The following is a 25,310-nucleotide window of genomic DNA, read 5'->3' as shown; positions in this document are numbered from 1 at the left end:
CATATCAAGTCAGACTTGAGTGGGAATAATCTGAGGTTTCCTTCTGAAGAGTACCCATTAGTGACACACATAGGTTGCACTTTATCCCTGATTCTGTATATAAGCACAAGCATAGATTAAGGTTTAATTATTCTCTCCAACAGGTTTGTAATTGGAAGCCATTATCAGGTAGAGCAGTATTGTTTGCCTTGGTTAATCAAGCCAAACAGATGAGTTCTAAAAGTCAACCTTCCTGTTCTACATAGCCATTAAGAACAGCAGGGGTCAATTAACATCCAGCCCACGGGCCAAACATACAGAAAACTCCCACAGTAAAGCTCTAAAACGTAAACAGCAGTATAGATAAAGATGAGGACGTAAAACTGTCAATGAATCCTGTATGCTGCATATTTCAAAGTAAAATGCACACTTACTATCATTTGAAATAAGAAGCGTGAGTGAAGGTACAACATTCCAGACAGCAAGTGGAGAGTTGCTGGGGTTTTTTTTTCTCTTTTACTATCATTTCATTTCAGCTTCAGTCAAATATTATTCCATAGAAAATGTAACAGGCAGGGATTTTATTTCCCAGCTTAGTTAAAAAAAAAAAAAAAGTAGTAAAATGTGAAACTGAGCTGTTAAACCTGCTTTCAACTGATACAAAGATTTTATTTAAAACTACAAAATACATCTGATATATAAATTGTATAAAAGTTCCTAGAAAATGTGAACATGTTCAAAAATCATAAGTGAATTTCTATATATTAAACACGCAAGCATGCAAAGACTAGACTACACATACAGCACTTTTATTTTTGACAAAATTGATTTCTTACTAAAATTCAAGGTTTTTTAAAAGGTACAACTTCAAGTTAGTTCAATTACATGTGAACAACATTTTTCTACTTTGCTATTCTGAACTACAGTATTTTTATGTCTATGAAAAATCTTGTGTAACATAAAAAAAGGACAAAAAAGACACACAAAAAAACAATCTTATAATATAAGATAATATATATAAAGTCTAATAAGACTTCCTAGAATGTAAAAATGAGTCACCAAAGGAAAAATAGGAACAGAAAAAATGATTTTGAAGATGATTTTGGAAAGTGTTTAAAAAATCTTTAAATAACATTTGTTGAATATGCTGCATATTTACACTTCATCATAAGAAAATGATCAGTAAATCAGTCTGTACAAAAGAACTATTCTTTGCTCTATTTGGTAGGACTTCAGCCCTTCAAAAAACAAACAAACATGAAAATAGGAAACAAACGGTGTGCTGTATTTCTTCTGCCTAATGACTCCTTTCTCACTGTCTTGCATCCTGTCTTCGTGTCTTTGTGGCCTTTTCAAAACACACTGGGTGAGAACATCCCGAGGGAAGTATCTCATTATCCTCTTCTCTAATGAGAGGAAGGGATATGAAAGAGGGGGAAAAAAAGAAAAAACTTAACAAACTCAATGGAAGTCATTTGAAGGATGCGAAATAGCAGCCGGACTGCCCTGAGGTGAACTGGGAAGACTATTACACACAGTAACAGCTGATGTGCATCTGTTAGCAAAGGTGTCCCAAAACATCAAGGATTTAGATCTAATTATATCTCAAACCTGGATATTTATCTCTTCATGATTGGGGAATTGCTGCACATCAAACCTTCAATTCACACCTTCAAATTGTTTCCAGCGCTCTCAGAAAAGTGAACAGGTAGCTGTTGCATTGTCACGTATGTCCTCTGACATTGCTGTGAGGTGTTTCTAAAAGTTCTTAAAGTTCAGTCGTGTTGTTTCTGTCGCTCTCCTTGCTGAGTCGTTATGTGTCAAAGGGTTTGGAGCTTCTGCCTGGATAGTGAGCTCTGTACTGAGTCTCCATCTCCTCCATCCAGGCCCTGCTCCAGTCCCAGGCAGGAACGTGCTCCAGCTCCCCGAACGGGTCTCCTTCTGCGCGATACGCCGGGTACAAGCCGCTGAGGGGGGAGGCTGGCGGAGAGAAGTCTAAAAACACACAGGAGAGGACATGTTGACATGCATTTCAACACAGAGCTGAGGGGATTATACAGCTGAAACCTTCTGGCGCCTTTTGGAGAAGCTACCAGAATAATTTCCAAGACCACCGAGGAGCACCTTTCACGCTGATTCTCTGGAGGAAAAAAGCTAATTTAGCAGCTTCTTTGAAGCAGCTGTCTGTCACTGAAAAAATAAAACTGTTCTAATATGTTTGAGGCACCCAAAAACAAACATTGCCAAGTCAGATGAGCCACTTTTTGGATTCTTAAAATGTACTGGCACATTTCAAAAGACTTCAGAAAATGTAGCTGTCCAAGAAAATAATCGTTTCTGCTGAGCTTAAGGGTTCAAGCTATGGAGGCTCTTCCAATTAATGTGTGAATGTGAAAATGCATATTGAGCTGTGTCTCATTCTGGAACCAGCCTGTTCCTGCTGCTCTGCTGTTTTCATATAATTAGCCCACACTGTTTTTATCCTTGGAGCCAGGTCTCTACATAAACTCACTCAACCTCAGTTTGGATAGTTAAATACCATCTTTTATAGTAGCTGAATGGTTTCTTTACTGATCCCTCACTAACTGCTAGTCAATAAGAATATTAATAACTGTGTTTTGTATGTTTCTTCATCACTTCTGCGCTCATGTCAAGGCTCACTTAACATGCAATCACATGGAACCAATGACATCATTTCTGATTTTTCCAAAATCTCCAAAAGATCCCGTCTGTGGCTCAGTGAGTTTCCATTAGTGAGTGAGGAGGTGAGCTTAGTATCATTTGATCAGAAGATTTCAAACTTTAGTGTGTGCCATTGTGAGAATCCATTATGAGCCGCAGAGAAAAACACCTAAGGGTTATAGTGTGATAAACAGCAGAGGCAGAAAAGAGCCAAAAGTGAGAGTTTGGCAAATGGAATTAAGCTGAAAGCTGCCCTCACAGGGAGAGCAGAGTGACTGATGAGGTGTCATGGGGGGGGAAGGATGACTCATCTGGAGGTTCAATTTGCTGAAAGGTCCTAAGTAATTGCCTGGTGCCACCTCAGATATCAGACTTAGTGTCTTTGTCTCCGACACCAACTGACACACAAACAACCTCTGATGGACACAGGAGGAAAACTCAGTCAGACATGCATGTACACACACACACACACACACACACACACACACACACACACACACACACACACACACACACACACACACACACACACACACACACACACACACACACACACACACACACACACACTAAAGAGGAGAACCTCCAAACTGCATTTTCTTCTTTAGAATCTTAAACATAAGCAGAACACTTAAAGCAGTTTGGTGGGTGGATTTGATAGATAGCGTGTGTCCCCTCAGTCTGCCTGCAGGGCTGCATGTTATCAGTTACCCTTCATTACCATTCATTAACTGAGGGCTCCATCTAGTGGACGAATGCAGTAAACATAGCAGGACAGGATGTGCCGTCTCAGGATGTTTCAGTTCTCTCTTTCATTAGACATACATAACACATACAATAGATTCTATTTTCTACTACACCAATTAAGTTCATTTTTTCAGACTTTCCTCAAATCTTTGCTTTTATTTTGAGATTAACTCGACAAGTAATTACATTGTTTATGATGGTCATTATTTGAAAAAGATTAAAAGTTAACTCTGGTGATGTTTACATTTTTCATATTGTCATTAAATCCTATTGAAACACTGAAACTGAAGTGATCCTAATAACAAGTACTGTCTGTGCCATAGAGTTCCACTGTTGACTAAAAACTATTAAAAAGACATCAGTGAGACACACTGTCACACTGGGTGACATATTCCTTTAATATCATGAACACACACTGTAGGTTATTTTGACTCAAAGCCCAACAGCTCAAAGCATTACTTCCTCCTGTTTGAGTCAAAATAAACTATGTATTTGTGAGCTCTTTTTAAAGAAGTACATCTGCAGTAGGGACACATGGTCTCAGAGCTGATAACCACAGACAGTGTAGAAGAGTCAGAAAGCACTCAGACTAACACATTATTGGTTATGATTTTTTATGGGAATTGTTGACAGTAACAAGAAAAAAAAACTTTAAAAGTGACTGCTTCATCCTCTCTCAGCATCTCCTCTCCCTCTGTGTGAATGATGATGTCCTTGAGTTTTGCCTCTTGTGTGTATGTGAAATCAGTCTTCTCTGATTCATGCTTCACCCTTTTTTCAACTCTAAATTATTACCCTACTCAATATTATATGTTTGATCTTTTTTACTTACCTAATACTTCCATTCTGTTCCTACATATTATAATTTGAGCACTGCCGCCTATATCTGTCCAACCTTCTGAGGAAAATGTATTATCTGTCATACTGAGACATACTATTATTTAACTTTTAGAAGACATTTACAGCTGGACTTGTTATTTCAGCAAGGATACTGAGGTCATTTTGTCAGAAAATGATTGAAAGGTAGGTGTGACTAAATGAAATCAATCAATAAAATATATTTTTTTTAAAAAAGGAGCATTTTGCTGTGTTTGAGAGCTTGGGAAGCAGAAATAATCTATAATATTGTTCTGTATACTGATTGATATTTTTCACCCACAGCTAAATACATTGATAATTAGCTGTTTACTGGCTGTCCATGTATCAGTATCTGGAACATACTGAGTGTACAGATGGACAGTGGAGAAGTGCGATTATGTTGCAGAAGTGGTTTGAATGTGTGTTTATACTATCAGGATGTATCAAAGTGTTTCTGCAACTAAACAAATATGAGACTAAGATCCTGATAGTAGGTGCTACAGCTAGGATGGATTACTAAAAAGATATTTTTTATATCATTCAAAATTACCAAATCTAAATTTTCCTCATGACAAATCCCTATTTTATACATTTTACTGTCATTCCTAAACTTTATAAAACATCAAAATCATCCCATCTGATTTCCCTGGTTTTCCAGATCAAGGAGGAATTGTTATTCACAAAGAGATTCCTCTTCAGCTCACCTGACAAAGACGCTCCACTCATGGTCTCTGCTGCTGCAGCCAGGAAGCGGGCGAAGCTGGTGCTGTCGTTGGTGTAGCAGCTGTCCACTGAGCTGATGAGGCTGGTGCGGGCGCTGGCCATGGTGCCGTCCATGACTGAGCTCCAGGTGTTCCACAGTGAGCTGTCCCATTCGCTATAGCAGGAAGAAGGTGAGCTCTGGAGGCGGGCGTGACGCAAGCCAATTGGTGGGGCCTCGGGTCCGTCAGAGGCAGCATCATCCTCCATGTGAGCAGAGGGGATTGGTCCATACATGTAGCCCAGGGTAGGAGAGAGTGGATGGGGCAGGGAGGGACGCTGCTCAGGTAGGACACTGCTCAGAGACAATGATGGCATAATCAGCTAAATATATAGAAAACTTGAAGGAAAATAACAAATAGCAAAAATGAACATCTATAAATTACTTAGTGAGGCCTCTTTTTTCTACAAACATTTAGGCTATCTAGGACAAACTGTGTAAAATCCAGCTGTGTTCAACATCAGTCTCCACTGTGTGGTTACCTGCATCTCTCAGGTTTAGGGCAGAGCTCCAGATACTGGGTGGCTTCCTGTGATGTCAGTGTGCCATCCTGTTCTTCATCCAATGACATGGTGTATGATGCAGTAGACAGGTGGCTGTAGGAGGGGCAGCTGCTGTTCATAGTGGTGGTGGGTCCTTGTTTCAAACGGTGGCCTGAGGCAGCAGACACTGACTGCAGAGAGTCCACAGTTAGCTTAGTGGAGCGACTGGAGCTGAGGAAAATGACACAAACAGGTCCATAAGACTTCCTATTATATTATTCCTATTATTATATCTCACTGTACAACTTTATATGTGGCAAATAAAGTGCCTTTACCTTTACCTTTATGAAACTCATCAAAGTGTCCTCAGCAGACTATTGATACATTAAGACATTACTCATGCTGTGTGATAGTATGACAAGAGGCATTGTACCCTTGTTGTCTTAGTTCAGAGTTTTAGGAAAAACACTTATTTGCTTGTTGAGACATGACACTCTATTTGTACAATAAATATGAAGCTAATGCCAGCAGCCAATTAGCTTAGCTTCACATTAAGACTGGGAACAGGGCCAGACCAGTTAGCCTTGCTCTGTCCAAAGCTGACAATATGTGTCTACAAGCACTGCTACAGCTCACTAATAAACATGCTATATTTGTTTCATTTAACCTATATTTAAACAGAAATATATGTTGTGGATACAACAATGGAACAACCATATTGTTTGGTGAACAGTGGACTTGCGCACTTACTTGTCCTTACAGTGATGTTGCCAGGCAACCACTGGATGTAATAACCATTAGACAGAACCAGGCAAGCTGTTTCCTCCTGTTTCAAGTCTTCAGGCTAAGCTAAGCTAATTGGCTGCTGGCTGTAGCTCCACACTTAACAACAGACATGAGAGTGGATTTATCAGTCGTGTAGTAGGGATCTTATTTTGTAGGAAATATTGAAAAACAGAAACCTAATCATCATTGATGTCAGTCTCAAAACTGCTTGTGTGCCCGACTTCCTGAGTCTAAATGTAAACAGACAACAACTCACATACAACAACTCACACAGAACCTTGTAAGGTGCCTTGTATAGTGTATGATGCCTTGTTTGCTTCACTGTGATAATTAAAATACACACATGTAAGACGGCAGAGACGACCAGCAGTGGTTCTAAAGTGATAATGTATCAATATTGTGAATGAAGTTGGCAGAGATCTCATGATAGATGTTGGTGCACAATTGTTACAACAGTTGCATCAGTCATTTTTATTTTGTTCATTCTGCCTCTTTCACTGTCTCCAGCTGCATTCTCACTTCCCCAGTCCGCTGAATTGGGCTTAGAAACGTTCCACTCTCTGCCATTCACTACCACTTCCTCCCCTGTACCAGTCCTCTCTCAGTCACCATGACTTTGTGTATACTCTGTTGTGTATATACTGTATATCTGCCCACTTACATCATGTCATACATATGTGTTCCAGCCACACACGTACTGTACTACATGTTCCTGATTTTCTGCACGTTATTTGCTACCCCCCCTTGTTAATGACCTGTCTTCCTGCCTTGCCTCATTGGTTTTTATTTGGTCTTCCTTCTCCTGCCTGATTGTAAGCCGGTTTATTGGAACATTGATCTAGTAAAGTCCCTTTTCATCTACCTCAGTGTCTGCATTTGGGTCCACAATCCAATTTCCTCCTAAACCCACCTGTGACAACAATGTCTTTGTCACGAGTCACAATTACCTCAAAAGCCTTTGTTTTGAAATCTAAATGATCAGTGATATTTATGCTAATAAGTTATTGTTGTTCACGTATTCTTCTATCAAGCTTTTTTGATGACTAATGATGATGTCTTGCTTTTATACTGACAGGACTGATAAAGTCATAATAAGGACTCATAAGAAATGTAAAATAAATAGAATTGCATGATTATCAAACATGCTATTATTCTGCACCTGAATCAATGACAGACTACGAGTTATTCCGCTAAACACAAGATGCAAATATGGTTATCATTGAATATATAAGCAATAAAACTGATATTCATTCATATAAAGTAAGTGGACATTTCTTTATATGAGTGAAATCCATTTACTGGATTAAAATCTAGAGGCAGATTTATATTTGGACTTCCTCACATGTTTTTCTTGTCAGTTTCTCATTTCCCCAGTCATTACTAAGAACCAGCAGGCCTTCAGGTCAACATATGAAGGCCTACATTTTTCCTGTGTGGGGAAACAGAAACTAGCCTTGTTTCCTATGTTTTTAACTCACAGATCTGCAATCAAGGTCTCTTATCGTTTTTTTCCATCTTCCATCAAGGGCACCCGTTTCTTGGGCCTCTCAGCAGGACGTAAACATACCGAAAGGAAGGAAGTATAGGTCATCTCAAACCAATAATGCATTGAGTAGACTCCCTACATGAGAGGATGTGCTGCAGGAAAGCCTCGGTTAATAAACCTTGTTTGAGTCCCAGCATTCAGCTTGATTTATATATAGGATAATGTATATATACTTTACTGTGGGAGCTTCTGTGTTTTTTTCTCTCAAAGGAAACAGGTGGTCCTAAACATGTCTATTATCATTTGTGTTAAACTTCACTGGAACAGATATAAGGACAATAGATAGAATGAGATGTGAGTGCATGGGAACATATAGTGTCATGTATAGACTTGCAGGGATGTAACACACCTCCTGGAAGATATACACAATGGATCTATATCTGTGACAGTCTGAGCTGTGTGTGTGTGTGTGTGTGTCTGTGTGTGCGCGTGTGTGTCATACCCTTCGTCTGAGGTGAAGCTGTGTGCGTCTGTGATGTCCTCTATGGGTAGTGGTGGTGGTGGGGGCAGCATGTCCACCAGGTGAAGTGATGCAGAGTAATGCAGCAAGCGAGGACAACCAGAGACTTTACCAGACTCTTGATAACCTGGACAGATAAACATGACAAAGGTTAATAAGTTAGTCATTTACTGCTGAGTTAGGAGTTGATGTGTGTATAGATTTGATCGTACCGTGCAGGCCTGATGGTACATGACTGAGTCTCTGTTTGTAGACGCTGGATGGACATGCCTGGTTCCTGGTTGGCACTATGGGGACACTGTTCACTGCATGCAGCTCTGTAGAGACAACAAATAAATTCACCTGCTGCTGATATTTACATTACCCAACATGCTATGCTGATACACTTTAAAGCTTCCTGATCAGTGCTGTAGAACCAGAGGAATCTGCAAAGTCAAACATTCACATGACTTTGACTGAATCTGATGACTTCAGACTTCACTTAAGAGGATTGCATCTCGACTTTGACACCAATAACTCATGACTTTGCTTGGCTCCCTACGCCCAAACATTTAAAATGATATATAAAAAGACAATATACAGCAGCCGACCCTGTTACACAAAGATGAGGGAACAGTGTTTTTGGCACTGCTGAACAGCACATACTCACATTCAGACATGAAAGAAATCTGATAAACACACATATTGTTTTTTATATATTGCTGGTTTAAATGACAAAGGTAAAGTCATATCAGCTGGTGGCTGATGAATGTGAATAATGTAAGTTATTATATGTGTTCTGTACGTAGTCAAAGATTATCTCTGTGTTTAATGAAGTAAAATCATTATCAGTTCATACGTTTATCTATGGGTAATGAACAACAGGCTGCCACTCAGAACTGTAGCGTTTCAGCCAACAAATAAATTAAGAGAGTAAATTGAGATCAATAAATTGAGATTTGATAAATTAATATTGAACCCCAAAACAAGTCTCAGGAAAAAAATAAGCCACCTGGTACAGCTGATTATTTCCTTTTATTATTTATTATATTATAAAATGCATTTGGAAGTACAATATTTAAAGAGCATTGATTATTTCTGTAAATGTACTACATTAACTGTTACTCTTTTTAAACATTTTGACTTTAATTTTGGTGAGGTGCAAATGATGGCTTGTTTAGGACTTGTTTAAGACTTACTTGTGACTTGCAAACACTTAGTTCCACCTCTGTTTATTACTGTCTGCATTCACATTATTTTACTACAAACTGAAGTGATGTATCGGAAGTAAAGCAACACAGATGTTTGTTTGTACATCATAGAAGGATTATAAAGGAAAGGAAATAAACATTTCCAACCATCCACTACTATTCACCTTGCTTGCTGTGATTCTTTTCCCATGACTCCCTCAGCACACCCATCCTGGGCTGAGGTCTTATGGCCTGTTTCCATGGTAGCGCCTCCCGGCTAGTGAGTGGCGAGGTCTTAGCGACAGGCTGAGTGAATATTTGGATGGTTTCATCTCCTTGCTGATGAGACAGACCGTGAAGCATTTTAGAGCAACGGCCTGGACTGTTGAAGGTCTTGAGGCCGTTTCCCATCAGGTCAACGTAGAAAGTGCCGTAGACGCCACAGCTGTCGGTCACAATGGGAACAGCTGAGTCCTGGCAGCTGGGACCCCTTTTGGCTGAGACTGGAAGGCCTGATGAAACAGAACAGACGAAGCATATTGTCTTTAGTGGGTGAAAAGCAAGAAGATTCATTAGAAAAGACAGAACAGGAAGGTTAACTGTCACAAGAATATAGTCACTTTTGTAGATTTGGTCAGGATACAGGAGAAAAATAATCTGCTTTTGCTTTTTTGTTCACACCAGTGCAGTCAGATATTGTTCATTTTCACATTTGTGCAGTCAGTACTCACTGGCGCTCCTGATCCCTGGATGTTTTTGACCTTGGGCCCATAAGTCCTGGTACTTCTGGCTGAAGGCAGGTCTCCAGCCCCCTGAGATCCAGGGAGAGTCTGGAGCTGCCATCCTGTAGAGGAGGCAGCACATGGGTTAATCAAGGAAAGGCACCAGCAAATTTGAAGTATTTTAGGAGTTATATAATGTTTTAGTAATGTCTCTAATGAAAATACTTGTATGTGTTTTATTATCTGTAAGTCTGATAAGATAACTAATTTGATGCATCAGAAGCATCAGACTTGATAATATTTGTATAAAGTATAAGTAAAAAACTGATTTTTCTTCCGTTTTAATGTATTGTTATGAGGTATATGTATATATATATATACATATATATATATATATATATATATATATATATATATATATATATATATATATATATGTGTGTTATTATATTTTACATTACAACATATCATATATGTAATCAGCAAGCTCTGACAGTTCTCCTCAGTTCTTTACCTGTGTTTTATGATGTAGTCTTCACTGGCTAGTCTGCGCAGACCTAAAACAGCAAACAACACAAACACAATAATATAGAACAGCTCTTTTGATACCATAAGCATCGTATGTGAACGTGGAATTCAGTTTGAACTTTTGGTATTCATGGTTAGTATTTAAGCTGTCTTCAAACACACCTTTAGCTCTGCCATGTCCTGGTAGCAGGTGACCCATCCTGCTGTGCCGTCTGAAGAGGCAGACAGCTGCAACCATGAAAATAAACCACAGGAGGGCGCCAACGCTGCCGATCAACACTGGGTTCTGCAGCAGGGCCAGGACCGGAGATGGATCCTGTCTGTCTGACTCAAGGGGGATCTGTGCATCTACTTGTGAATCTGTGAGGCAAACAGGAAGATGATGAAATCAGATATCAAGCTATGATAACTTTTCATCTTTAATGTGTTTACATCACACAGTGAAGAGACAGGCTGCATTTTATCTGTGCACTATGCAAATCCAATGATGTCTTTTTTACTCACTGATGACAAATCCATGAGGGTCGCTTAGCATTCCTACTCCAGCTCCGTTGACAGCAGCTATGGTGATCCAGTATCGTTTCCCCGATTTGAGAGTGGATATAACAAGGTTGTGTTGGCCACTATCCACTGTCCAGTTTTGGTACTGCTGCTCCTCAGACTCCACACACCACAGCTGAGCAGAGAATCAATCAATCAATCAGTCAATCAAACGTTATTTATATAGCAGCTTTCATACAGGTTAATGTATTTCAAAGTGCTTCACAGTCGATTGAGAAGCTGATAATAAGACAAGAAGTAGACCACAGACAACATAAAGAAAAGGAATAAAAACGATGAGGGAACAAAAACAAAGAAAAAAATTATTAAAATTCAGACCAAAGCATGCAAGAGAAAATATGATACAATAAATAAATACGAAATATTAAAAATCTAAAATAAAAAAATAGTTAAAATAGATTAAAAATTCAATAAAAGAGTTAAAGTTTAATAAAAACTGGACTAAAACTAGATTAAAAAAGAGATTAAAAAGACAAAAGAAACAGATTATATAAAATCAAATAAGAAGAATAAACGTATAGAATGATTTTAAAACATTAAAAAATAAAAAATAAAAAAAGACTATTCTTAATCAAAAGCCAGTTTGATGCTTTTATCACTTGGTTAAACTACCTCAGCTCTCTGTATCAGCATGCTGGGGATACAGTATTGTCAAATGTTATACGTTTGTTTTTTTTTTACTTCATGGAGCTCTGAAACCATTTCAAAGAGTAATGTCAGGTTTCTAGAAGCAGAACCTTCAGCACTTCATACTCTGGTCAGGAGGTGATATTCTGTCTGAGTGTATGTCCACACTAAGACACTACACTACGCGGTTCAATTCTGTTCTCCGGTGATTACCTGGTAACCCTGTATGATACCGTTGTGGGTGTCATGAGGAGGAGGCTCCCAGCTCAGGTGGATGGTGTTGTTCTGCTCATGGCTCACAGTTATGGACACGGCCTGTGGAGAAGCACTGGGCACTGTAAAAAGAAGGTAGAGGTTACTGTTAGCTCCTAAATATTGAAAATATGGTTCAAATGTATATTTCAGTTCATTAAAAGAGTATCAATAAGCAAATGAGAGTCAAAAGTCAAACCTCATACTCTTAAATCATGTGATTTCTCACCTGTCTCTGGGACTCTGAGGTGCCGGGTGTTGCTCTCTCTCCCATACAAGCTGCTGCCATAGGGACGAACCTTGAACTCATACTTGTATCCTCTCTTTAAGGGTCCCACCTGAGTCTGGAAGCTTGGCATTTTCACGTTCTTTGCTGCCCAGTCTGAGCTGGCAGGTAGCAGAGAGCGATAGAGAACCTCAAAGCCGTCGAGGTAATGAGGCTGAGCTGGGAGGGACTGGAGCTGGTTAGAGAGAAAACACCACATTGATCAAACACCTGAAACATGCATGCTGTGACTGAAACTGTCTGAAACAGCCTTCACGTACCTTCCACTGGACTTGGGACATGTTGGACCCAGGGGCCATTATTGTGATGTTTTCCAGAGCCACTCGCAGGGCTGACAGCTCCTTGTGGAGGTCTTTCTGTTTAGTGCTGACAACCTCTGGAAACAAAAGAGTTTTATGGGTATATAGTTTAAATTTATTTTGAAGGAGTAGTTCTAGCACAGGAAATACACGTGTTCACTTTCTTGTTAAGAGTCAGATAAGAAGATTGATACCACTCTCCAATTACACAAGTGTAAAAATGTTTGTGGTCACCTTATTGTTAAAATCTCAGCACAGGATGAACCACAGATGTGTGTGATCTGTAGACACACTGAGATGTGGTGGGCACAGTGTCCAGTGTGCATATTGTATTACATCAGCATTACCCTGGATTCAGCCTCATGAAATGCTGATGATTGTTTTTACTCTGAATTCCTTTTTAACCACCAACATTTCACATTTCATTTAAGGCTGCTTTTCTAAATTCATTGTCACCTGGACCAATAATCCTTCAGTCCAGATCCAAAACCCTTCCTGGACCTGAATTTAGTCTGTCTAACAGTAGAGAATTCACAGAGTGACACATTTTTGGATCTACTTATAGGCCGTTTGGTTTAAAATCCAAAATGTATTTTGACACCATCTTACCTTCAACTAGTAGCTGAGCACTGGCACTGACCACACCTGCATCATTGACAGCAGTGCAGGTGTACTTCCCAGCATCCTGCACTGTCACATAATGGACCTGGAGAGTCTGGTCTGGGTTTATAAGATACCTACACACACATACAGTATATAGCAGTTAGTTTTTACATTACTGTCCCTCTGATTTCTTATCTAACAAGTAAATAAAATACCCTAAATAACTGCATGGCAATATGCAATGGGATGGTTGACATGGCAACTGTAGTTACCGTAAATGTTCAGCCTAATGTTTAAGCAGTTAAATCCAACAGAACTGGTCTTCAAGACGCATTTCAAATCATGTCGTTTTGCTACTTTTTAACAACAGTTAAAAGTTTCAGTCTAAGTCTAAGTCTAAGTTAGGTTGCAACACTTTGTATTTCCTGCATGTTATGGTATCTAAAATGCAAATATTTATTTCATAAATCAACGTTAATTGATTAAAAAAATGTTTTTTTAATAATACAGTACCTGCCGTTGGGCAGTGGCCCGTGCTCTCTGCTCCACACCACAACAGGTGGAGGTTCGCCTTTAGCTTGGCAGTAGAACTGGGCAGACTCCCCTGTTCTCACCGACGCATTTTCTGGCTTCAGCACCAACACAGGCTTGACTACAGAACAATAATCATAATAATAATAATCATATTTTTATTATATACCACTGATAAAAACAATCAAAAACAGAGCAATATAAGAATAACAGTTCTAAAAGAGCATATTAAAATGAAAATAGTAAAACCCATTAAAACAGAATAAAAACTATAATCAGGTGAAATCAGGGAGCTTTCAACTTAGATTTAAAAGAAGCCAATGACTCAGCCTGCCTTATTTCCTTGGGCAGACTGTTCCAGAGCCTCAGCACTCTCATTTCTAAAGCCCTGCCCCCCATAGTTTTAAACTGAGAGTCTGGAACAGACAGAAGGACTCTGCCCAAGGATCTTAAAGTGCAAGCAGGGTCATGCGGGCATTTGGTAATTTGTAAGTCATTAAAACTAATCATTCTAAAAGATTCTGGAAGCCAGTGAAAAGAGCCCAAAACCAGGGTGTTAAAACCAGTTTTGTGTGGTTAAAAGTCTGGCAGCCCTGTACTGTCTGTACTGCTCTACAGTTTTTCTATTGAGGCATGTTAAAAGACCTTTACAGATGAGGTGATATAAAAGCATGTCAAATAGTTTCTGTATCTTTAAAACTTAAAATAGGTCAAATTCTGTTAATGTTCCTTAGTTCATAATAACATGTTAGTGCAAACGTTGTAATGTGCTGCTCAGTTTAAATGACCGTCAAACAAGTCGCCAGGATTTTCTAGCAACAGGCATAATATATTCAGGAAGGTAGCCAGTAGATGGCAGCATTTGAATGTTTGTATTGCTGGAGCGAATTACAAGAATTTCTGTTTTGGTAGAGTTCGATTGAAGAAAATTCTTAGCCATCCAGTTTCTTATATCTACAACCCACTCCTGTAAAGAACTCAGCATACTGAGGTCAGTGGGCTGAACAGGAACATACAGCTGTGTGTCATCAGCATAGCAGTGAAAGAAAACCACAACTCTATCAATAACATTACCTAATGGCATATAAAAAGACAATACATTGGCTCCATTGGCCCTTTGAGGTAACCACTTGACTGTAGCAAATGACACAGAATTTTCTGTCTGAAAGATAAGATCTGATTCAATGCAGCTGATATACCCAATACCTGTTATACCTACCCATTGTCTCAGTCTGTAATAAATTATCTGTGATCCATCATGTCAAAAGCTGCACTCAAATCAAGCAGTAAGGAATATAGGATGGTACACATGTCAGTATCACCGGTCATTAAAAGGTCATTTGTGACTATATCTGTTTCTCCAATATTCAGAATAACTGGCTGCATTCAAAACACATATTGTTAAAAGAGTAGTAAGCTGTTTTATGGGAATGTTCTCTCACCCAGCACAGACAGGCGAGCCGCCCTGCTCTCTCTCACTCCCACAGTGTTGCTGGCCACACACACATAAGCACCAGAGTGATTCTTCCCTGCGGGAGCGATGATGAGCTTCCCACTCAGCTCCTGCGGCAAACACACACACACACACACACACACAACACAGACGAGAGGAAGAAAACACACAGTTCAGTGAGTTCACTGAGGATTATATCAGAAACACACACTTCAAATGTGATGCATGGCTTTAATCACTGAGTGTAAAATAGTATTGCCCAGTAGGTACTTTATGTATATGAACTTTTACTGCTGTACACCTCATTTACTGAAATAATGTTGCTAGATTTTTTATCCTTTTCACATCTAAAATATCAAACAGCTCTGTGGACGATTTTACAAGAATCATCATCAAGCAGATATGAGTTATCTTCCACTTCAGTTTTAAAAGCCAGTAACCTTAGCCCACTTTATGTAGAGACAATATCAATTGTAAGATGTACAAATAAATTCTACTTCCTAGTTTTCATTTAGAGTTTACCTGTCTCTTTTTTTGGCTGGCATAAACATGTCTTCATAGGAAGCTATAAGAAAATGTTACTTTAGGAGGAAATAAAAAAAAGTTAATGTTTCAATACAGACAATTTGGACTTTAGCTCATTTCTGATGTCTTTGTTAACCTACTTTTGGATTTGATGTAACACATTATAACATTAGACACTCTTTTTAGGTAACATTGCTGGCTTCATCTATCAGTTAAAATGTTAATACTTTGCTTTATTCAGACATCACAGGACCTTAACAAAAAGAGCCACAATACTCATGTGATAAATGTTTTGGCATTGCATTCCTATAGACCAGGGGTGTCAAATACATGGCCTGTGGGCCAGAATCGGCCCACCAAGGGGTCCAATCCGGCCCACTGGATAACTTTGCAAAGTGTGAAAATTGCAGAAAAGTAATTCCAGTTGTTCAATAAGATGCACCTTTAATGCTATTCTCACTTATTGTCCCTCTCCATTTACAGTCATAATTGGCTTTCAATGTGATTCAGATTTGAAGGACACATTTTTCCTCAGTGGGCTTGGACACATTTCATCAGTGAAGTTATAATGTGTATTATATTATCTATTATTTATAGGTTTTATGCAATGGTTTTTACTGGTCTGGCCCACTTGAGATGAATGTGGGCTGTATGTGTCCCCTGAACTAAAATAAGTTTGACACCCCTGCTATAGACTGACAGGATGTTAAGTTAGGAGTGTTGTTTGATCCCTGTCTGCTCACATGCTGCATGTAGAGCGTGTTGCTGGATATTCATGACTCTGCCCATGCAGCTGGCATAGATGAAAAACAGAAATATACTATAGGGAGAGAGTGCTGATCTGATTACTATAATAATTACTGTAGAAAATGTCCTTTTTATAGACTGATCTGACAGGAGAAGATTCTCTTCAACAACTGAACACACTCTCATGTGATGTGGTGTTTCATATTATAGTTTATTTCACTGATTTGTTTTCCCTGTGTGCTTAAAATGTGGCAACTAAGTTAAAAACTAATTCAAGTGCTCTTAAGATGCATTGAATTACTCTCTGTGCAGATTTTACCTTTAGATTAATCTGACATTCATTTCAGACTCGTGCTGTGTTAAAAGTGATGCAGAAATGTTATAGGTCTGACTTTGTAAGACTGACATTTTAACTTTTATTTAAAAGTGTGTCAGGTTGTTATTCAGGCATTACAAATTCCTAACAAGCTGCTTATAAGATAATGATGAGGACGAGGGCTTACAGTGTAATGATGGTCACTGCTGTTGATAGGCAGGCCGTCCTTCTTCCACAGGATGTTAGGCTCAGGGTGTCCCATTGGGGGGCCACAGTTTAAGACAGCCACCTCCCCGTCTGCCACCTCCACATCACTGGGCTGCACACTGAACTCCTCCTGCAACACTAAAACAACACACAGAGAGGCTTAGAATCAATCAGATCAGCAGCTATGAATACATTTAGTTGCACTATAAAAAATAAAGAAATGAACATGTCACATTCACACATATTCAACCACATACCATACTATAAATCCGTCTCATTTGCATGTAAGAAACATGGCATGTGCTGTTCTTTAGTTAGTCTTGTACTGTTTAAACACTGTTATGAGGTCAAGGTGGACAGCTGCTATATCTCTTTAGTCAACATTCTCTTTCCATCACTGTAATCCCATGAAAATCATTGAACTCTCCACTGTCCTAAACCACCCTGATTGCTAACTTGTTAACCCAAAACCAGTACAAAAACCCAAATTAGGAGATAATACACTTTTCAGACAATACATAGACATGCATGCAGCAGCTTCAAGTGTCCCATCTCTAACCAAACATCACTGTGGTTTAGTGGGTTTTACTCATTACCAGTTAACAGGCACTAAAGCAGCTTTTACAGCCTTTTGGAGTTATTTGTTGTTCTAGTAAGATTGAATAAATAAACATTAATCTATTTATATTTTGTTGCTGTTTTGTTTTAAAGTATATGGCTGAATTATTGTGATTATAATATTAGTATTATTGTAGTTCATTTGAGTACTATTTAATGCTTTTGTGTTTTGAAGGTACGGGTCAGCTTGGGCACACTAGGTGAATCCATTTCTATAGGTAGGCAGGTATGGGACAAGTAAGCACCGGGAAGGGTTTATGCTTTTAACCACGTGGCAGATGCCATTGATCTTTGTTTGCTTGTAAAAATGGTCAAATAAATACATTTTCTTCATATTCTTTTTTATTTTTTATTATGAAGTTAGAACAAATCGCCACAACAACTCTTGTCTAAAAGATGACAGCAAACACCACATTCACTTACATTCACTCTGAAGTGGAATTTAAAAAAATATGACTATAAAAAATCATTTGAGTGCAAAGCTTCTTTACTACATATGAAATAATGAAAGGCGATGTTTAAATATATGATTGGAGGAAGAAGCTCTTCTCTTCTTTTACTGTCTCTACATGTCCTTTATTTCCATTGTGGCTTAAAGACTGTGAGACGAGCAGCTGCTGCATGTCCACTCCTCACTGAGGTCCACATAAGTAAACAGTGAGGGTCCTAGGTCAATTAGCACCTCCCCCTTCCCCCCGTCGAGCAAACATTGACAGTGGTCCCCTGTACCCCTCTCTGTCTCTGTCACCACATACGTCTTCATCAGCCCTCTGCATGTTTGTGTGTCTATATCTTCACCCCATCATCCCTCTCTTCTTAAAGGATTGAACTGTAAATAGCTGCGTGTGATCTGAGGTAGAGGTTACAATAGATGATTTCATTGCTTGTATGCTGCTTTATATAAATGATAGAATATTTTCTGAGCATCAGAACGATCAGAAGAACATGCTTAATATAGTGGAAGTGGAGTCTAAACAGCAGTAGAAATATGTGAGGTTTATTTTTGATGAGCATCTGACATTTATAAGTGTTTCAGCTGACTCGGCAGGTAGAGAGCTGGGGTCATTTCTGAGAAAAGTCAAACTATGATATGATATGTGAGGATGTGACAGTTTTACCTGCTATAAACAGTGATGCATTACGGCTGGTGGCCGTGCCTGCGCTGTTCTTGGCCACGCAGACGTAGACGCCCTCTTGCGACTGATCTCGCCTGCTTCCCCCCACGCTCAGGAAGAAGAGGCTGCCCTCTGACAAGAGTAACAAATGGCTGTCTCCGTTGGTATCCAGGGGCAAGCCGTTGTGCAGCCACTCGATGGTGGGCTTCGGGTTGCCTTCCACCCGGCAGGAGAGCGTGGCGGGGTTGCCGACCTTCACAACCACATCGGAGGGGTGGTGGACGATGCGGGGCAGCGTCTCCTGTTCTGCACGGACTCTGGAGCCTACAGAGGACACAGAGATGTTGTAGAGATTGAAAAAAAGCATCCAAGTGCAGTGACATTTAATTTAATGCCTCATAGTATAATTGCAAAAAAATGTTTGCACACATCTTTACCACATCTGGCCGAAACCCAACATGCTCAATGGTCATCATCAGCTGTAATACCATTCTAGGGTCTGGCATTGCTGATGTTTGACAGGTCATTCAGGGTATGTACTGCATTGGAGCTCACTCTTCTATGGATAACAGCTTACTGTGTAAATCTATATGTCTTTCTCTTTATAGAAGAGTCAACAGCTGTGACTAACACTACGCATCACCACCTCTGGGTTCATTTCACTGGTAAACGGGGTTACTCACAACAAACAAGCTTTAAGCCCCACTAACCAACAAACACAATGTCTATTTGCAAGCAGCAGCACAGGAATGCCCATTGTTTGAATTTCCCATTGAGCTGGATGACCACATTCAAGGAAACAGAGAGACTGTGATCAGCTTCCTGATACGAGAGGAAGCTCAAAAGTCTCAGGAACATCAACCCCAACAACAGCAGAGTGGAACTCCCCCATCAACAGCATATCCGCAACAGAACAAAAGGCAATCTTAGGGTGGATGTCTTACTGACTCTCTTTTTTGTAAGCAAAATATTCTCTAAACAAGATTTGGGATAACTCGTCACATGCAAATCCATGTTCATAAAGTCTTGAACTACATGTTGCAAGCTGATTCTGTAATTCAGAACCAAGCACTACTAAATCCTTACCAAAAATAAAGAGGGTGCCTAAAATATTAAAAGTCTTGAGATTTCTTGAGAAATGAGAATTGACTATAATCCTAATTTAAGCAAATACTTTGGCGGCACCCAACAGGCAAGGTCAACAACAAAAAGGGTTGTTCTTTTTGAACTGTTCATTTATCTCACTATAGCCGGAAATACCTTCAACTCATGCAAACAATAGCCGGTTCAGCCTCACTGTCAGTAGGTCTGCTCACATTCAAATCAAGACGTATGAGTACGCCACCAAAATATCAGTGCGTCACAGTCAATATTTTCATAGCGTTTACACCTCTCCTAAAAGCTATCGGATGGGAGGATGTGACGAAGATGCTCCTCAACCCTGCAGCAGGCATCCTGGAAACTTTTAATGTGTGAAGAAGAATTTGAAACATGTGTGGGGAAAAAAAGGTGGACTCCAAACAAACCACCACAGACCTCAGGTTCAAAACAAAAGAATTTTATGGACCAAACAGTAAAACAATAAACTGAGAAAATAATCATCAGGTTACTAAATTAGAGCAATGATCATTATTTACAGCCCAATGAGAGGAAAGAGAAATCAGATTTTACCTAGAAGAGCACGTTTAACTCCAGACTATTTTACAGTGTTTTAACTTATCAAACTTTAGAAATCAAACCTCTATGGTATGTTTACAGTGCTGCCTAACAATCACATGTTTTACTTAGATATTGTATAGTGAATATTGACTATTGCTTCAGTACAATAAAATAGAATAAGTGCTATGTGACTTTAATGCTATAGGTGAAATATCCAGCAATACAGATCTGAAGATACGAGCTATCAACACTTGCAATATGTGATGTCATATAGACAGGCTTTAAAACTCCAATTATATGATAGCATTCATATAAACTATATAATACACTGTACACATGTAGATATGTATCAACACTGTTTTACATGTTTACTGTACATGTAGAGGACTTTCAGACACGTTTACAGGTTTAATATACCTGTAGAGGACATTCAGACAATTATCATGAACACACATATGACTGATGATTAAAGTACTAACCTGCCAGAAGAAGTCCAAACACCGATAATACCACGCTATTGTTAACACCTCTGAACATGCTGACTGTTTTTATGAACTACGTTGGTAGTTTGAAGCGTAATATCATGTCAAGTTCAGTTAAACTTATAAAACTACACTATGAATGTAAGCACCAACTTTTCCACACAAATCTTTTTTCATACTGACACTCAGCGCCCGCTCCGCTCGTGCGTTCCTGCGCTCACCAATCACCTTGGTGATTACACTTCCTGTCCTGTCCGTCTTCAAAATAAAAGGATTTTTGACACACGTGAATTCCACCATAATTAATGCTACACTTGGCTCACAATGTTAACTTAATAGAGTCATTTACCATGCAATTCTAAACAGGTGTGTATTTTTAATTTTTTTTTTGCATTTTTTTTCACATTTAAATAGTCTCCTGGTTTTAATTTGAAGGCAGTACCACGAGTTTCCGGTGTTATTCCAAGATTTATGTAGTGGGCTTGACATACAAAGTGTCAAAATGCCTCATCTATCCATCTGTCTGTCTATCTGTCTATCTCTGTCTGTCTGCCTATCTATCTGTCTATCTGTCTGTCTGTCTGTCTGTCTGTCTGTCTGTCTGTCTGTCTGTCTGTCTGTCTGTCTGTCTGCCTATCTGTCTGTCTGTCTGCCTATCTGTCTGTCTATCTATCTATCTATCTATCTGTCTATCTGTCTTTCTGTCTGCCTATCTATCTGTCTATCTGTCTGTCTGTCTGTCTGCCTATCTGTCTGTCTGCCTGCCTGCCTGCCTGCCTGCCTGTCTGTCTGTTTGTCTGTCTGTCTGCCTGCCTGCCTGCCTGCCTGCCTGCCTGCCTGCCTGCCTGTCTGTCTGTTTGTCCGGCTTGTTTGCTTTCCAAGATAATCAAGGGTGAAAAATAATATCATTTCATTATTTGATATGAAGTCAGTCCATCCAATTTCAACTAAAACCTGGAAAACTCAAACTCCGAAATCATTTCCAGATTTTCTGGGGTTTGTCAAAAGTCCTCTGAGGGGGACATGTATCACTGACAGTAAATCTTTAACTCATTACTGAGAGGGGAGAGTCAGTGACAGCCTAGGAAGTTACTGCTGTGAAAGAAATAGGAAAGTGTTTATTTTAAGAAAAAAAAAAAGAGAGAGCTGTTGTAAATTGGAGCAAAATGATGGATTACATAAAATGGATCAGACTTTGAGATTATTCCATAGTAGCAGTCACTGACTAGCTACTTTGTTTATCTTAATGACTTAATTACTGTATACAATATGTAATACTATATCCTAAATTTACCATTTTCAGTGGAAATGAAGCACAAATAGTTAACTGTAAAACAAAAAGTTACTTTAACCACTCTACTAGGTCTAAGTTTGACTGATTGTGTCACTAAAACGCCACAAAAGACCATTAAAAGTGAAACATTATTGACATTACTGTTATATTATTTTCTGGTGAGCACAGCTTCCTTAAAGGATATACCATCAGACTGCTCTGAGTGAAAAAGCAGAACCTCCCATTATAAATCCCACAGTCTTCTCACATAATGACTAAAAATATATTGTTCACTGTAATCAACTAGAATAGAAATAGCTGAGGTGTATGTATTAGATTTTGCTAACTAAACATAAGCCACTTTTCCAGATGAATGTTTCTGGCAGTTTGTGGCAGCGGCTCTGTCCACACTTCTAGGAGGCAGGAAGTTCAGAGTCTGCCATGCTTCGAAACAATTGGAGGAAATGATGTGTCTCTAATTCATGCAATGAGCACAAACAGTATGTCTGTACTGTTAGTAAGCGATTTGTTTTGTGGCATTTTCTCTGTTTGTCTGTTGGCTTTGTTGCTTAAAAAAAAGCATGAGGCTTTATTTTTCTTGGTTTGGCTTGTCATTATCATCTGAAATCACCATTTTACCCAAAGATTTGTAGAATAAAGTATTATAGATGTTAGATTCAACTCTCTTTACTATCATGTAATGGTATAATAAGTCATGCAATTTAGCTCAGTAACATTATGAAGGGGAAAATAAAAACCACTCCCAATGCGGAGTTACTTCCGAGGTCCACAGCAGAGCAAGAGTGATGGAGAAACAAGTGAACTACTACTTCATTCCTACTAATGGCACACATAAATAAAGTATTGTTTAGAGAACTGTTCATTGTGAGGCTCAGAAAGGCCCGGGGCTAAGTGATGGATGTTTATATTGATCCAACAAGTTAGACTTGATGGCCCCAGCATCGGCCAGCTTTCAGCGCACAACAAAAGGTTTTAGAAAGGATGAAGGATGAATCCCGGCTAAACACAACCCATGGGAATGGTGCTGGGCTGATATGTTGCCGAGGGAAGGGACCTCATTTCAGGCTGTAGACCAAAGGTCAGGAGAAGTGTTGGAACGGGCAAAGAGGGCGGGATGGAATAAGAAAAAGAAAGAATGTGTCGGCTATAGTGAAGAATGTGCTAAAAAGTGACTTCAGAGTAAATTCTGAGTGTAATTCAAGTGTGTTTTGAAAAGAAATCAACAATCACTGTCAACTGACTGACAGCTTCCAGCTATTCAAACAAAAATGTATTCTGTATTCTAACATGCAGTGTCTCTGATTCGACTTCATTAAAATCATTAAAGAGTGAAAATGACAGCAATATGTTTGTCTTTAAATATATGTGTTTCTTTCTTTGACACACACATATTACATTATATCAACTTTTAAACAATGTTCTAGTTTTTCTAACTCATTTGACAAACCTATCTTGAATATAATATAATTATACTATGTGGAATTTTTAACTTTCTGACAGAGTTGACAGAAGTTAGCGGATCAGTGTTGTGTTCTGCCGAAATACATTTTATCACCTTCTGCTCAAAATACATGTTTTCATATTTCACACAGTTAGAGCATAATTATGATTCTGAGCTTTAAGTAGAAACCTCCCCCGTGGCACCAGAAGAACATTTAAATATTTCAACAATAATGTACAATCTTTGCATAATACATTTAACCCTTTAATGTCTCTAAGGTTTAACAGCTGAGAAACATATTTAACATCATTTTATCACCTTAACACTTCAGTTTCTGCTATTTTTATGAGAATTGCTTATAAACACGATTTTGAACTGATGCCATGTTTCATAAGTCTGCTACAGGAAATGACTCAGATTTCTTTGAGCTCTCACAGACTCCAGCTATAAAATATGGTTAAATATAACATATATAACCAATATAACATCTGCTGTGTGTCTGTGATTTGCTGTTGAATTGTGAACTCCCAAACAAGAAGTTAAACCTCTTTGGGATCTAATAACATAAGTACAGCATAATATATTGTACTTTTATTTGTCTGGGATCTTTAGGCAACCAAAGCACGTATACTGATGCATAGATCATAAAACATTTTAAATATTTCCCTATTCGCTACCTGATTCATATGATTTCTGCATTCTGTCACCTTCATTAAATACATAAGCACAGTCTGCAATAAAGAGAAGAGTTACTTCTTTTTCACAATTTCACTATTTTTCTACATATTGTGTATTATTTAGTGCAGAAGTAAATACTTTTTTTTTTAATTTAGCAAATATCACAACTATTATTCTGACACAAACGGCAGGCCTTGTCTTATATACTCACATGAATTTATGTTTTAAAATCATTTCCTACGTATTTAAATAACTATGTTTAACACTTGATCTGCATCAGAGGTTCTTGCATCACTGCCTACCTCCACATCTAAATGCACAGGCTTTGCATGACAGACACCAGTTGATCTGCAGCAGGTCAGTGATGCGTGCCTCGGGTGTGCAGAGCAGTATGAGTTCTTTTAGGGCTCACCTTTTCTCCGGTGTGGTCTGCTCTTGTGAGGCGTGTGATGGTGTCCCGCGGTGTGACGAACGTGCTCCTTGACCCGGGTCTTTGACCTCTTGTCCAGTTCCATCTCTGTTGGGCAGATGTCATGGCACTCGCACCTTTGGGAGTACTCTGCCCAGGTGTAGAACCAGGACAGCCAGAGAAGCCAAACGCCGACTCGCATCTTCACTCCACGAGTCCTGCCTGCACTTCCTGGATGCGAGACCCCGAACCCCCTACTGCTGCTCCCCTGCAGCATCCATACCCTCAGCTAATTAAACTCCCCACTGTGCCGCTCCTCAAACCTTCAGCATGTGACCTGTAAACACCACTTGTTATATGCAGATTGTTGAACAGTATGTTTTCTTCATATTCCTTAATCATGGCTGTGAGCCCCTCTTCCCTCCCTCTTTAATTTGGCTGCTTCTGAGCTCCCAGTCTCCCTCCTCTTTGGGTCCTCTTTTCCCCCA

The 25,310-nt window shown here is 39.2% G+C and overlaps 1 protein-coding gene across 1 annotated transcript; it reads right to left on the bottom strand.

Moving 5' to 3' along the window:
- Positions 1-1,041: 1,041 nt before the first annotated feature.
- robo4 (roundabout, axon guidance receptor, homolog 4 (Drosophila)) lies at positions 1,042-25,024 on the bottom strand. Its single transcript, XM_062433426.1, has 19 exons — positions 24,826-25,024; positions 18,863-19,183; positions 17,107-17,264; positions 15,321-15,441; positions 13,861-13,999; positions 13,354-13,481; positions 12,706-12,821; positions 12,389-12,620; positions 12,121-12,242; positions 11,224-11,395; positions 10,882-11,079; positions 10,706-10,748; positions 10,201-10,313; positions 9,655-9,981; positions 8,513-8,617; positions 8,283-8,427; positions 5,509-5,739; positions 4,971-5,320; positions 1,042-1,974 (listed from the first exon to the last, which is right to left on the bottom strand). Exons 1-19 carry the CDS (start codon positions 25,022-25,024, stop codon positions 1,793-1,795), a joined length of 3,402 nt encoding a protein of 1,133 aa, XP_062289410.1. The 3' UTR covers positions 1,042-1,792.
- Positions 25,025-25,310: the final 286 nt, after the last annotated feature.

This window comes from Scomber scombrus, chromosome 14 (genome assembly GCF_963691925.1).
Source record: "Scomber scombrus chromosome 14, fScoSco1.1, whole genome shotgun sequence".
Lineage (NCBI taxonomy): Eukaryota > Metazoa > Chordata > Actinopteri > Scombriformes > Scombridae > Scomber > Scomber scombrus.
Note: the sequence above shows the minus strand (reverse complement) of the source record. Positions and strands in the feature narration are given on the sequence as shown.